Source organism: Zalophus californianus, chromosome 7 (assembly GCF_009762305.2).
Source record: "Zalophus californianus isolate mZalCal1 chromosome 7, mZalCal1.pri.v2, whole genome shotgun sequence".
NCBI classification, from domain to species: Eukaryota; Metazoa; Chordata; class Mammalia; order Carnivora; family Otariidae; genus Zalophus; species Zalophus californianus.
In genome coordinates, this window is record NC_045601.1 from 112,948,941 (window position 1) to 112,961,210 (window position 12,270).

Consider the following 12,270-nt stretch of genomic DNA (forward strand, 5'->3'; position numbering starts at 1 on the left):
GCGCCCCCGCCGCCGCAGAGGGGTCCCTGGCGCCCAGCACACGGAGCAGACAGCCCTGGGGGCCCCGGGCGCAGCGGCGGCGGGGCTCCTCGGGCCGGGGCGCTGGCTGCTGCGCCTGGCGCGCCAAGGCACCCGGGGCCGGGCCAGCGCCCCCTGCGTCCCCACGCGGGCAGCGGCCCCGCCAGAGGAGAAGCCCGGGTCGCCGCCGCCGCCTCCTCAGTCTCCTGGTCTCGGTCGCCGCCGCCGCCGTCCCCTCCGTCGCCTCTCGGGGGAAGGGGGGACGCAGGGGGCATCGCGGGGCCCCGGCGGATGCGCCCCCCGCCACCTCTCGGGCTGCGCCGCCTCGCGGGGATGAAGCACCGGCCGTGAAGATGGAGGTGACCTGCCTTCTACTTCTGGCGCTGATCCCCTTCCACTGCCGGGGACAAGGAGTCTACGGTAAGAGCCCGCGTCCCGCTCCACGCTGGCTTAGCACCGCGCGGAAACTTTGCAAGAGGCGCAAAGTGCGCGCTGCCGGGGTTTGGTGGGGGACCCCGGCTCGGACTCTGGAGAGGATGCCCGGGTCCCCGCCCTTTTCAGGGCGCGAGGAGATCGAGCTAGCTGTTTCGAAGCACGGAGACGGGTCGTAGGGTCTAGCGTGAAGCCGGGGATGCCAGGGGGAGGGACCCACTTCCTCAAACCTTGCCAGGGGCAGGAGTGACTCGGAACCCTTGAGAACACCCAGTCGGCTCGGGAGATCCCGACAGATCCAAACCTGGGCCTGGGGCAGCGACTTGCACGGAAACCTGGTCCTACCCTGGCTCGGCCGAAGTAGAAGCCGAGCGATGCACGATCCGGAGTTGCGCGTGGCTGGCGGGTGAGCTGGCTGCCGGCACCGCGGCCGGGCGGCGGGCTCGCCTTCCCGGCTCTCGCTGCGGCTTCGCTTTTTACTCGCTTCTTGACGGCCAGAGCGGATGCCAGCATCCCCCGGATTGGGTGCCTAAAACCCCGGCATCCGTTTTCGAACCTAGCCTGAGCCAGTTCCTCCTGTCCCCGGTTCTCAGCTACAAAACCCCAGCCCCACCTTCCTTCTCCCTGAGCGCACACACGGACACATTCAGCCACCGTCCCCAGGAAACGCGAACACGGCACGCACCCATCGGGCTACGTGTTCAAACTCTGCCTCCTGCCACGCAGCTCTGCTCCTGCGTCCCTACGCCGTGTTCTCCGGCGCTCAGGGGACTCTGGCCGGGTGTCCCTTCTCCTCAATCTCCAGAGGGTGTTCCCCGGGGAAAGGTCCCAAGAGCAGGTATCATCTGTGCACGATCGTCCAGAGCTCCCCCCTCTCAGGGACCCTCTCTCTGAGTTCTCGCAGGCTTCAGTACCCTGCTCTGAGGGCGCGCAAAAGTCCGTCTGGGGGTCCAGTGGTCCTTACTCTGCCTTCTCCTGCCTGCAGGGTGGTCTGTGTGGGTCACTTTGTAATCGTGTGTAGCTGGGGTGGGGAGAGGTCCCTGTCCCTCTTGCCCTGGGCCCAGGGTCTGATTGTTCATCTTTAGATCAGAGGAGAGTTTGACCCGTTCTGTGGGTGGGGAGGCAGAGGCATTGTCCCCACAGCTGCCCCCCACCATGGCGCCGGGTGTACAGCTGCCAGCCTCAAGTACAGATGCTAAATGCTCCCTTCTGGGGGTGGCTGGCCTTGCTGTGCCTCCCAAGAGGCAGGGATGTCCTGAGGGGGTGTCTGGGAGGTGACATGCTCCCCGCCCTACACAGTTAGCTGGCTTTGGCTTAATTCCCTGGGGAGGCAGGCCCAGGCATCTGGCCAAACTCTGCTTCTTAATTAGTTTGTGTGTCTCTTACTGCCTGGCCCTTTACAGAGGCCAGAAGAGGGAGGGGGAGGAGGAGCGCAGCAGAGACTGAGGGGGCGGGGCTTGTAGGGAGGAGGCCTATGAGCCGGCCCCAAAGGCCTCCCCAGGGCAGAGGAAGACACGGGGCGGGGGGCCGGGGGAAGGTTAGGGGACAGGGGTCCTCTTCTTTCTCCCCAAGGTTTCCTCGTAGCCTCACTGCCTCAAGAGCTGGCCTAAGGGATGTCACTGAGGTCTTTGCCCCCTGCTCCCCACACCCCAGGGGCTCTGAGGGTGACAGAGACCTCGCATTATTCCCTGCTGTCTGTCCTCTCCCCTGCCCGTCCCTCCAAGTGTCCTTGGGAGATCTGGCCAACCCGTTTCCTGGCCATCTCTCTCCTCTATCCCCTGCAGCGTTTCCAGCCTTCTCCAGGGCTGCACAGGGCACTCTGAACCTAGCCTGGGAGCCCCAGCAATGAGGGCAGTGGGGGGGCGGGGTGGGGGAGATAGGGGCAGTGATGTCTGTGGGCTCTGATCTCAGAGGACTTGGGGCCAGGATTTAGCCATTGGCTTATCTGCCCCCTATTTTCTGTAGTTTCTCCTCCCTCGTGTGCCTGGGTCTCCCTTTTCGTTGCTCTCCATTTGGAGCAAATCAAGGTGAGCTGGGTGTACTGGGGCCAGCCCCGGGCCCTGGGGTGACAGCGCCTTTGGGGTGTTGGCTCCAAAGAAGCCTGGGGCCTCAGAGGAATTGCAGAGTGGAGCGTCTTCGTTGAGGTTGATGGAGAGAAGTGACAATCTAGTAGGAGAAGGAGGATGGCAAGAGGCTGCTGAGTTCTTTGTGATGCTAGAAGCTTTGGCCAGAGACAGCAGAAGGGGGAACAATTGTAGGACTGTAGTCCTTCTGCCCTCCCAGTTTCCCTCTCGGTCCAAAGCGGATGAAGCAGCTCGAGAAAGAGTAGAGTGTAGGGGTGAGGGATGGTCACTTGTGTCCATCATTGTATCCTGGCATCCGACGTGGTACGGGGCACACAGCAGAAGCTGGGCAAACATTTGTTGTAGGAATGAAGGGCCATGGTTGGGGGGAGGTTGAGGAAATGTTTTTTGAAATTCTTTTCCTCCAATAAGTCGGTCTAGGATGTTTTCCAGCAAGGTAATGGGGCATACTCTGAGGGTCTCTGCTTAGGGAGAGTCACAGAGCCCTAGGCTGGCAGCCTAGGGGCCCTCGGGGAGAACAGAGAAGAGGCTCAAAGCCCAGGCACAAAAGAAAACAGTGTGTCCTGGGGAGGCAACTCCAGCCCCTTCCCCCTCTATCCCAGGCCTGTGTGGCTGAAGGAGTGGCAGATTAACCTGGAAGCTAAATTGAGGAGAGGGGGGCAGAACAGGAGGACGAGGGGGGCAAAGCCGGCGGGATCTAGCCTGGGCTGTGGGTCTCTGTTGAGGCTGGTGGGAGGCAAGTACCCAGAACCCTATACGCCGCTTCCCTCTGAGGGTCCTCTTGCCGGCTCTGAGCTCTGCTGTCTGCAGTAGGGCTGGGGAGGTGTGCTCAGTCTGGCCAGGTGGCCTCCCTTCTTCTTTGGGGGCACAGATGCTATAGCAGCCGAGTACTGGACCAGATGGTCCATTTGGAGCCGATCCCCTCCTCCCTCCCTGCTTCCCAATCTCCTGGCCCAGTTTGTTGTGCTCCATGGTGGATCCTGTAATTTGTTTTCTGGCTGGCAAGGGAGGTGGGCTGGCCCCAGAGTGATGGAGGAAGAGTCTCCTGCGTGTGGAGAGCATCAGAAAGCACCCCCTCCTCCATCCCGGCTTCCTTTCCTCCCCTAGCTGCTGGACTTCCAGCCAGGGCAGGTCTGTGGGATTCCTCTCCCTTACAAAACCACAGCAAACCCCTGGATTATTTAATATGCAGGAGTAGGAATTGACATTATCCTTAAGACAGGTTGTTTGCAACTTACTGGTGGAAGTCAAAATATTTCACCAAAGGTGTCATCAGAAACTACTATCCTATGCTAATTTTTGTGGGAACATGAAGACAGATGTTGAATAATTTGACAAGAGCAACATAGCTTACAGAATTATCACCAAGTCAGGTTTCTTTCCCTTCCTCTGAGGGGTGCAGAGAAGGAATTTCAGGAAGTGTGTCTCCCAGTGCCATCTTCTGGGTGTTGATCTGGGGGTGGGTACTCTGGGGATTTTTCACTGGAGTTTCTACCACGTGCCTTGAGACTGACTGTCCGTATCTAACTCTCCCCCTGGAGAAGGCATGGCATCAGAAAATTCTGGTGCCCTAGGGCTAACAGAAGGCTTGGGGTTTTCTAAATGTCCTCAAGAAGGTTCAAACCTCTGTTCCTTCTTCCTTCCCAGTTACAGAAACAGCATGAGGGAGAGACGGGGCCTTGTTCCACCAAAGCCGGCTGGTTTGTTTGCCTTGCCAGCACTGTATCCCTGCCCGCCCCCCCCACCCCACATTTTCCCGCTGAAGTTGATGTTGGCTGCTGAGCCAGCCGAGGGCTCCCCAGGCCCAGCAGCAGGCTAGAGAGCCCCACTTTGGGTCAAGATCGGCATGATGTCCCATCCTACACTGCAGGCTGGGAATCTGTTTCCTGGCTGGGTGGGGGCCCTGGTGAGGGGGTGGTTAGAATGTTATTAGCCAGGAAAGCACCCTTGAGTGGGTGTGCTGGGGCCACGCCAAGGGCCCACTTGTAATTTGCCAGGCTTGGCTGTGAGTTGCCAGGGCCGGGTGGCAAAGCCTCATTTAAAGCCTGGTATTAGCTCTGCTTTGCTAGAACAGGGAAGAACAGGCGGGTGGGTGGGGGTGGGGGTTGCTCCGGAGGGAGAATGGAGGGAGCTAATCACCGCCGCCAAGGCCCGGCAAATGAATGATGCAGGAAATCAATATCTGGGGGCGGGAGTGGAAATCTGGGCAGTGGGAGCAGCCCCAGCTTCTCCAGCTGCCCAGGAGGCATGGGTGGGCCTGGGAAGAGTGGAACAGGCCGAAGTATGGAGGACCCCTCTCGGCCACCTCCTCCTCCCCACCCCCCACGACTACTCTGCATCTCGCCCCCCCACCCTCGCCTACCTGCCACCTGCCTTCCATCTCCATGTTGGGTTAGGAGATGCCCCTGCAACACAGCGGGACTGGGAGATGAGACCTCCTGGCAGAGCCTTGCCCTGCCCCCTACGTGCCTCTGGACACCTGAGCCTGACTTGGCCCCAGGTGCATGGAGTGTGTGTGTAGCAGCCTGGGGACGCTGCCCCCTGCTGCTGGCACTGCCACTCCAGATGTGGCCAGCAGGGGGAGGGCTTGGCCACCACATTGTCTTTCCTGGGCTCCCTGGGCCTCAAGCCTCCTGGTGTGCTGAGAGTTAATCTAATTCCTCAGCCTGGGGCCCATGGGGGCTCCCTAGGGCCGGCTGAAGCTCTGGGCCCCCTCCACCTCCCACGTACTCACCCCAGTGTCCCACGGCACTTGCCTGTGGCCAAAACCACGCTTCCTGCACCCAGTGCCGCAGGAGAGCTCTGTGGTGGGTCTCAGCTCTGTGGGATCCTGCCCAGGTGGGGCTGTGTGCAGAGCAGGGACTGTTGCCCTTGCGGAGCTGCCTCTTTGTGAACCTGGGGTGTGGCCCTTGTTCTTCGTCTTCCTCCCCTTCTCAGAAGACTTTGCTTTGCAGGCACACATCTGCCCATGGCAGGAACTGGGTATGAAGGGGCCCGATTACATTTCAGTGCTGATACAGGAGGCAAGAGCAGTGCTTAACCCAGAGGAATCCTTTTTTAAACAATGAAATCTCTCTTTTCCCCAAGTCAATGAGTAACATGTAACAATCGGAGAATATATTAAATTATAAGGAGGAAAGTAAAACTCGACACCCCGCCATGAATTTAGTGAGGGTTCTTTCAGGCATCCTTTTGTGCAAAGAGGAATGAATCTTTCAGGGAGCCTCATTGGTTTTAACAACAATCCCTTATAGGCGTGTAAGTGTCGTGTGCCTTCCTCACTGTTTCAATGCCTCTGCCCCCACTCAGTCAGGCTGGAGGACAGGCTGAAAAGGAATGGGCAGTTAGAGTTGGAACCGCTAAGGAATGATAACAACCGCTCACGTTTCCTACAGAGGCTGAGATCACAAACGTGTATTGTCTTTAATCCTCACCACTGCCCCTTGAGTGAGTTGTTGTCAGCCCCTCCTACCAAAAAGTAAACCGAGGGCTCAGGAAGATGAAGTCACTTGTCCGAGCGACAGAGCTGGGCTCAAACCCAGAGCTGACTACATAGCCTGTGCTTGGGGGGAGTAGGCTGGAATCCTGGGTGTGGGAGAAGCTGCCACGAAGTTCTCGAGCAGAGAAATGGGCTGACGTGAGCCATCTTTCAGGTCGCTGTGCAGCTGCGTGTTTTAAAAAGGATATGGCCAGGAGGAGGGAAACTGGGCAGGAGGTCCTGGAGTTGTCCAGGGAAGCTATAGGGAGAACTTGATCCAGGGTGGTGGCCGGGAGGGTGGACAGGAGGGAGTGGGTACAGGGACTGTGGTCATTGAACAAACACCTAAGTGAAGGCTCTGGATGGAACACTGGAGATATCTGACGAGAGAAACAAGCTCTTACTCTTGGAGATTTTGCATCCAAACCGAGGAGAGATAGGCAGTAAACGATGAACAATATGATCATTAGCTTCCACAAGTGCTTCAGGAAGAGTGTAGGCAAGAGTTAGGCCTGCCAATGGCTCTGAGGTTGAGCATGCAATGGCGGTGAGGTACAGCAAAGGCCACGGAAGTCGGGCAGGTGTGGGGCAGTGGAGTGACGGAGTTAAGAGCCGGGACTTCTGGGTAAGAAACCGGGTCCGAACCCCAGCTCTGCCCTGCACCAGCCACGAGAGCCTGAGAAGTTACCTCAGCTGTGGAAGGCACGGCTTCTCTGCTTGTCGGATAGAGACAGTCGAACGCACAGCGTGGGTTTGTGATAAGCAGGCAGTGAGACAGCCTGGGAGGCCCTGAGCCCCGGGCTCGGCTCTCAGCCAGGGCTCAATGCATCGTTTTCTTTTAACAACAATGCCGGTGCAGTTTTGAAGTTCACGGGATCCCGGTGTAGGATGTCTGGGAGAGATGTTGGCGGGGTAAATGGACATAAGTGTTCATGCACAGGAGAGCGATCATAGCGAGAGGCAGATTTGCACACCTGGATTTATGTGCACAGAACGATGTGGGTTGAAATCGTGAATGGACTAAAACTGCCAGGGAGGAGAGAGTAGAATGAGGGGCACTGGACTGAGACCAGCACCCTGGGAGTGGGAGGCATGAAAAGAGACAGAGTAGGTGGCATCAGGGGGTTGGGAGGAGACCCAAGACGGGACAGGGACCAGAAACGAGGAGAAGGGACGGAGTCGGTGGGAGCTGAGGTGGAGGAGGAGACAGAGTAAGGGCCGTCTAGGGGCTGGGGGGTTGGCAGGGAGGCAGCTGCAGCCCCGAGCAGGGCTCCTCGAGAGCCAACAGGACTCCCCTGGGGCTTTTGTGAAAACGCAGATGCTGATTCAGTGGGTCTGGGCCTAGGCAGAGATTCTGCATTTCTGACACACTCCTGGGTGCTGCCCGGGCTGCTGGTCTGCGTCACTCTTCGAATACCAAGGGCACGCAGGAGAGACGCAGGACTCAAATGGCCGACTTGGGTTGGAGGGCCAAGTGGGTAACTTGCCGCCTGTGTGGGGCTCTGGCCCCGGAACCTCGCTTCTGAGCCTCAGTTTCCCTCTCTGGAAGGCTGGTTCAGGCATGCCTGCCTCTTGGGATTACAGAGAAGCCCAGCAGTGATAACGCTTTGTAAACTCTCAGGTGAACTCTGGGGACTGTGTTTCCCAAGAGCAGAGGGGGTGGCAGGCAGATGGTAGGGAGCCCCAGGTGTGTGTGGGTGGCGTGTGGAGGCAGGAGGTGCAGGCTGCGCTTTTGAGAAACGTGGCCGGCCGGGGAGGGGCTGAACAGCAGTCCTTGCTCCCTGGACCCTGCCTCCTGCCCGTGGGAAGCTGGGGCCGCAGGGGCGGTGGTCTCCGTCAGTGGGTAGTGACTTGGGCGGGCAGGAGGGCGCTGCTTGGCCAGCTTTGCAGATTCCACCCCAGGCTCTTGTTGGTTCCTTTCCAGTGCCAGAAACTCAGCTGAAAAAGACTTTGATTATCTGGAGGGTTGGAAGCTGTGTAGAGAAGTGGTTCTCAACCCCAGGGGCATCTCAGAACCACCTGGAGAGCTTTTCCAACGAGAGATGCCTGGCTCCACCCCCAGACCTCCCGAATCAGAAGCTCTGCAGGTGGCATCAAGGCAGCTGTGTTCGTAAAGAGCTCTCCATTTGATTCTTGGGCACAGCTGGTGTAGACCATGCATCCGAATGAGTCAGGCCCAAACAGATGTCTTCTTCCCTTGGGCTTTCTGAGGGCATTTCTGGGTTTTCCAGGTCACCGCCCAAGCTTTGATTCAGCCAAGCTCATCTGGACCCTGGGGTCTTAAAAAAAAAACAAAAACCCCACACTTATTATTTTGTAAATGATGAGCAGGGAGGCTTTGTAGTTTAATAGTTCTAACTGGCAAGTCCAGGTCACGGGCTTGGGAGACCAGCCCCTCCCCCTGCTTGGAACGGGGGGATTTCCAGTCCTGAACCTCAAGAGCCGGAAAGACACTGCCCCAGAAACTCTTTTCATTGATTTTCAGTAGGTAAATTCTGTTACCATTTTGAAATGTTGCCCTGTTGTTTATTCTTTTCTCTTTTTGGTTTAGAGAAAATGAAAATTTCAGAGCTGGGCCACGTCCCAGCCATTCAGCGTAAACCAAGCAAATATTTAATAAGTATATGCTAAGTGTCTGAAAGGGTGGTGGGTGCTGTGGCTGCAGAGGGGGAGGGCACCTGCCTCCAAGGAGCTCACAGGGAAACGGGAGAATGCAGTCTTTTCCACAGCCCTCATTTTCCAGGTGGAGAAGCTTGCCTAAGTGACTTGCCTAAGGCTGTACGATTAACAGGTAGTGGAGTAAGGATTTGAACTCAAGCCGGCTCGTGCTAAGTCTAGGGTCTGTCTGCTGCCCCACGTGTGAGGTTCCTGAGGGTGGTATCTGGCCATTTTTGGTGGCCTGTGTTGTGGAGGATGGGCTGGCTGATGGGAGCAGCGTGAGGACCCTCGGTCCTATATCAGATAGACATCACATTCTGTTGCCAGAAACAAAGACCCAACTACAGAGCCTCCAATAAGTTAAAGTTGACCTTCTTAAGTCAAGAGGTAGGCTCTCCATGACTGCTATGGTGACTCCTTAGCCTTAGATCCAGACTCCTTAGATCCAGACTCCCTTCCATCTTATTGCTGTGCTCTCCTTCTTAGAGTGGTGCTTCTCAAACTCTGCCACATGTTAGAATTACCTGGCGAATGTTTAAAAATCCCAATGCCTAGGTCATACCCCGTAGCAATTAAATCAGAATGTCTGGGAATAAGAACCAGGCATTGGGATATAAATGTATATTTAAAGAACTCCAGCCATAGAGTGTTTTGCCTCAAAGTCTCCAAAGGGTTGCTGGGGCTCAGCCATCATGACACATTCCAGGCAGGAGGAAGGGAGGAACATCTAAAAGCGTGGACCTACCAGCTGAGTCAGCTTCTCTTAAAGAACTTTTCCAGGAGCCCCCTTCCAATGACTTCTGCGTACATCACACTGGCTAGTCTTAGCTGCAAGGGAGGCTGAGAAATGAAGTCTTTTATTTTATTTTATTTTATTATTTTATTATTTATTTATTTATTTATTTATTTATTTTTAAGAAGTCTTTTAGATGGGCACATTCTCACCTAAGAAAACATGAGGTTTGGTTAGAATAGGTGAATAGATATTGGGTAGGTAATGAGTAGTCTTAACCACAAATCCCCACCTCAGGGCCCGTTGGCATCTCTTAAAATGAGAAAGGATTTAGATGGATGTGAATGCTGTTATCACCCCTCCCTGCCAGGCTAGCTCAGGTGGGCTGGGCGGCTCTGAGTGCTCTGAGGATGCCCAGAGAGAAGACCGAGAGGCACAAGGAAGAGACAGACGTTCATGAGGGGTCCCACTTCTCATCTGCTCTTGCTCCCTCCCCCTCCTCCCACCACTCACGCTTGCCCGAATTTGTTCATTTCTGTTGCTTGGTACCTCTTTCCACTAGCCGGTGGCTCCTTTGAGTCATAGCCACAGGAGCGTTCTGAGGACCCTCCTGATTTTTAGACCAGAAACTGAGGGTCCATACTGGAATTCAGGGACTGCACTGTGGAAGTGATCTAGCTTATCTTTCTCCCTGTCAGACCCACAACCCACCCGAGACCAGGCTACTCCACTGCTGTTTGCTCAGGGTCTCTGGTCCTTGTTGCTGGGAACTTCTCATTGTCTGACCTTGTTTCAACTTGCCATAACATCATCTCTAATCAGTAAGATTCAGGAGCTGAGGCCTCTGAGCTGAACTTGAACATCTGTTTGGCCCTGAGATTTTTCCCCTATGTGGTTCTTAAGAAACTCTGAGAGGGACATCAGGAGGTAGGAGGCTGGATTCCGGTGGCCTCATCTACCTGTGTTTGGTTCTGGGGTTTCAGTGAAATGCAGGGAGACCTTGGGGAGGTCAGTTTAACTTCTAGTAAAATACAGAGGCCCACAAGGCAGGTTGGAGGTGGCAAGGCCTGGCTCTTCTCTCCTTTTTGGAATAAGGCCAGAGGGTAGGCAGAAGGAAGCCCATGAGTTGGGGCCAGAGGGTGTGGCAAGGAGTGAGCTCAGCTGCTAGCCAGTAGCCTTAAGTGACCCAGAAGCAGATCCTTGAGATTCAGGGCAGGAAGAAACTGCGACCAGTGAAGGCAAGTGGCTTGTTGAGGTCACACAGCAATTAGGTACCAAGGCTGAAGTTAAAAGCCGTGCCAAGGGACTCTATAGCTAGATCTTGCTCATTCTTCAGTATCACCTTATAGGTTCAGGAGAAGCCAGGACATGTCCGCATGGCATTTATAAGCTCTTTTATGTCCATAATTCCCCCTCACCCCCCACTGAACCCTATTTCTTATTCCCAGGCCTCTTTGTATCTGGACTATAGGATCTGGGGCTCGCTCCCAGTTCAAGACTCTGGCTTAGATTTTAGCAGCTGTTAATGAAAATCTCAAGGAGGTCCCCCTTGTGGGTAGAGGAGGCAGCTAGCTGGTTTGGCAGTGAGAACTGGAGGTTGCTGCCAGGCCCCACCAGGTCCAACATCTCTGTCATACTGCCTAAGTCCCACCTTAGAATTATTAACAAGTGAGCCAGCAGAACCATAGACACTGTTACCAGAAGGTTGCTCTGGGAATACCTGGCAGCCCTCAGGCCTTTTGGCCTGTTGATCAGATGAGTTGGATCTTGAAGTGTTGGTACTCAGACAAGGAAGATTCTGAGGAAGTAATGGGTCGAGGTTGGGGACCATGGTCAGTTATGTGATGTTTGTGGGTGTGATGGTTAAGCAATATGAGGGTTCTGGGTCATAGCCATGTGAGAGATTTAATAGTGGACATCATGATGATCAGAACTGGCTTGGACTCTCAGTCTTCATTTGGGTGCCCCAGAAGCAGACCTTGAGATAAGAAGCCAAGTGAGGTAATTTATTTGGCAGGTGAGCCTGGGAAACTCTGGTAGGGAAATGGAGACGTAAGACAGGCAAGCAAAGGGAACCAAGAAAAGGTTGGCTTTTGTCAAGCCAGTCACCATGTCCCATTGGGGACCTCTGGGACACTGTAAACACACCAGAGTTCTCCCACTGTGGTGAGGGAGCTGGGGCATATATATGCCAGCTCCAATCTGTCATTGGTTGAGGGCTGCTCCGGGGGTATTAATTTCCTGGTACTTACAGCCCCGTCCACATGCCGTGTAAGCTCTAGTGGCCAGAGACAGCCTCAGGCAGAGAGAAGCAGCTTCTGGCCAGTGTGCAATCAAGTGGTTAGGGGAAGAGGGTGGCGGCAGGCACCGACAGCTTGTACTACATCCTGTCTAAGCCATCCCCCTTGTTTTTTCAGATCCAGCCTGTTTTGCTGAGCTCTTTGTTCTTAGGTCTTGTCTTCTGGATGCACATGTAAGCCCTGACTCCAGGCTGAACACTCTCCCCTGCGGCCATCAGACCTGTGAGCTGCTCATTTACTTCCTTGGATTCTGTGAGCAGAACCCCAGCACATCGATTTCCCCAAGACCTTCCTGATAGAATCCAGGCTGTCACTGAAGGATGGCGGGAGCCTCACACTTGGGGAGGGCAGGGTTGGGGAATCATTGAGGACAAACTCAGAGTCCACAGGTCTTTTAGGCATTGCCATGAGAGGCATGATCTTTAGCTCCCCACCTGCTGAATTCAAAACTAAGAAAGAGGTGGGGACAACCTCCGAGACTAGCTCTCTGCAGGCAGAATTCCACGTGAGTAATAGAGTTGATTGTATTCTGTCTATTTCCTTCTCCAGGAACCAAACCTCCTCCCG

At 55.4% G+C, this 12,270-nt stretch overlaps 1 protein-coding gene across 1 annotated transcript in view; it reads left to right on the forward strand.

The window, feature by feature from the left end:
• Nucleotides 1–206: 206 nt before the first annotated feature.
• Nucleotides 207–12,270, forward strand: part of MDGA1 (MAM domain containing glycosylphosphatidylinositol anchor 1) — a 57,675-nt gene continuing 45,611 nt past the window's right edge. Inside the window, exon 1 of the mRNA XM_027603966.2 lies at nucleotides 207–438. Coding sequence (XP_027459767.1) covers nucleotides 372–438 — 67 coding nt within the window. The 5' untranslated portion in view covers nucleotides 207–371. The remainder of the gene's footprint in view (nucleotides 439–12,270) is intronic.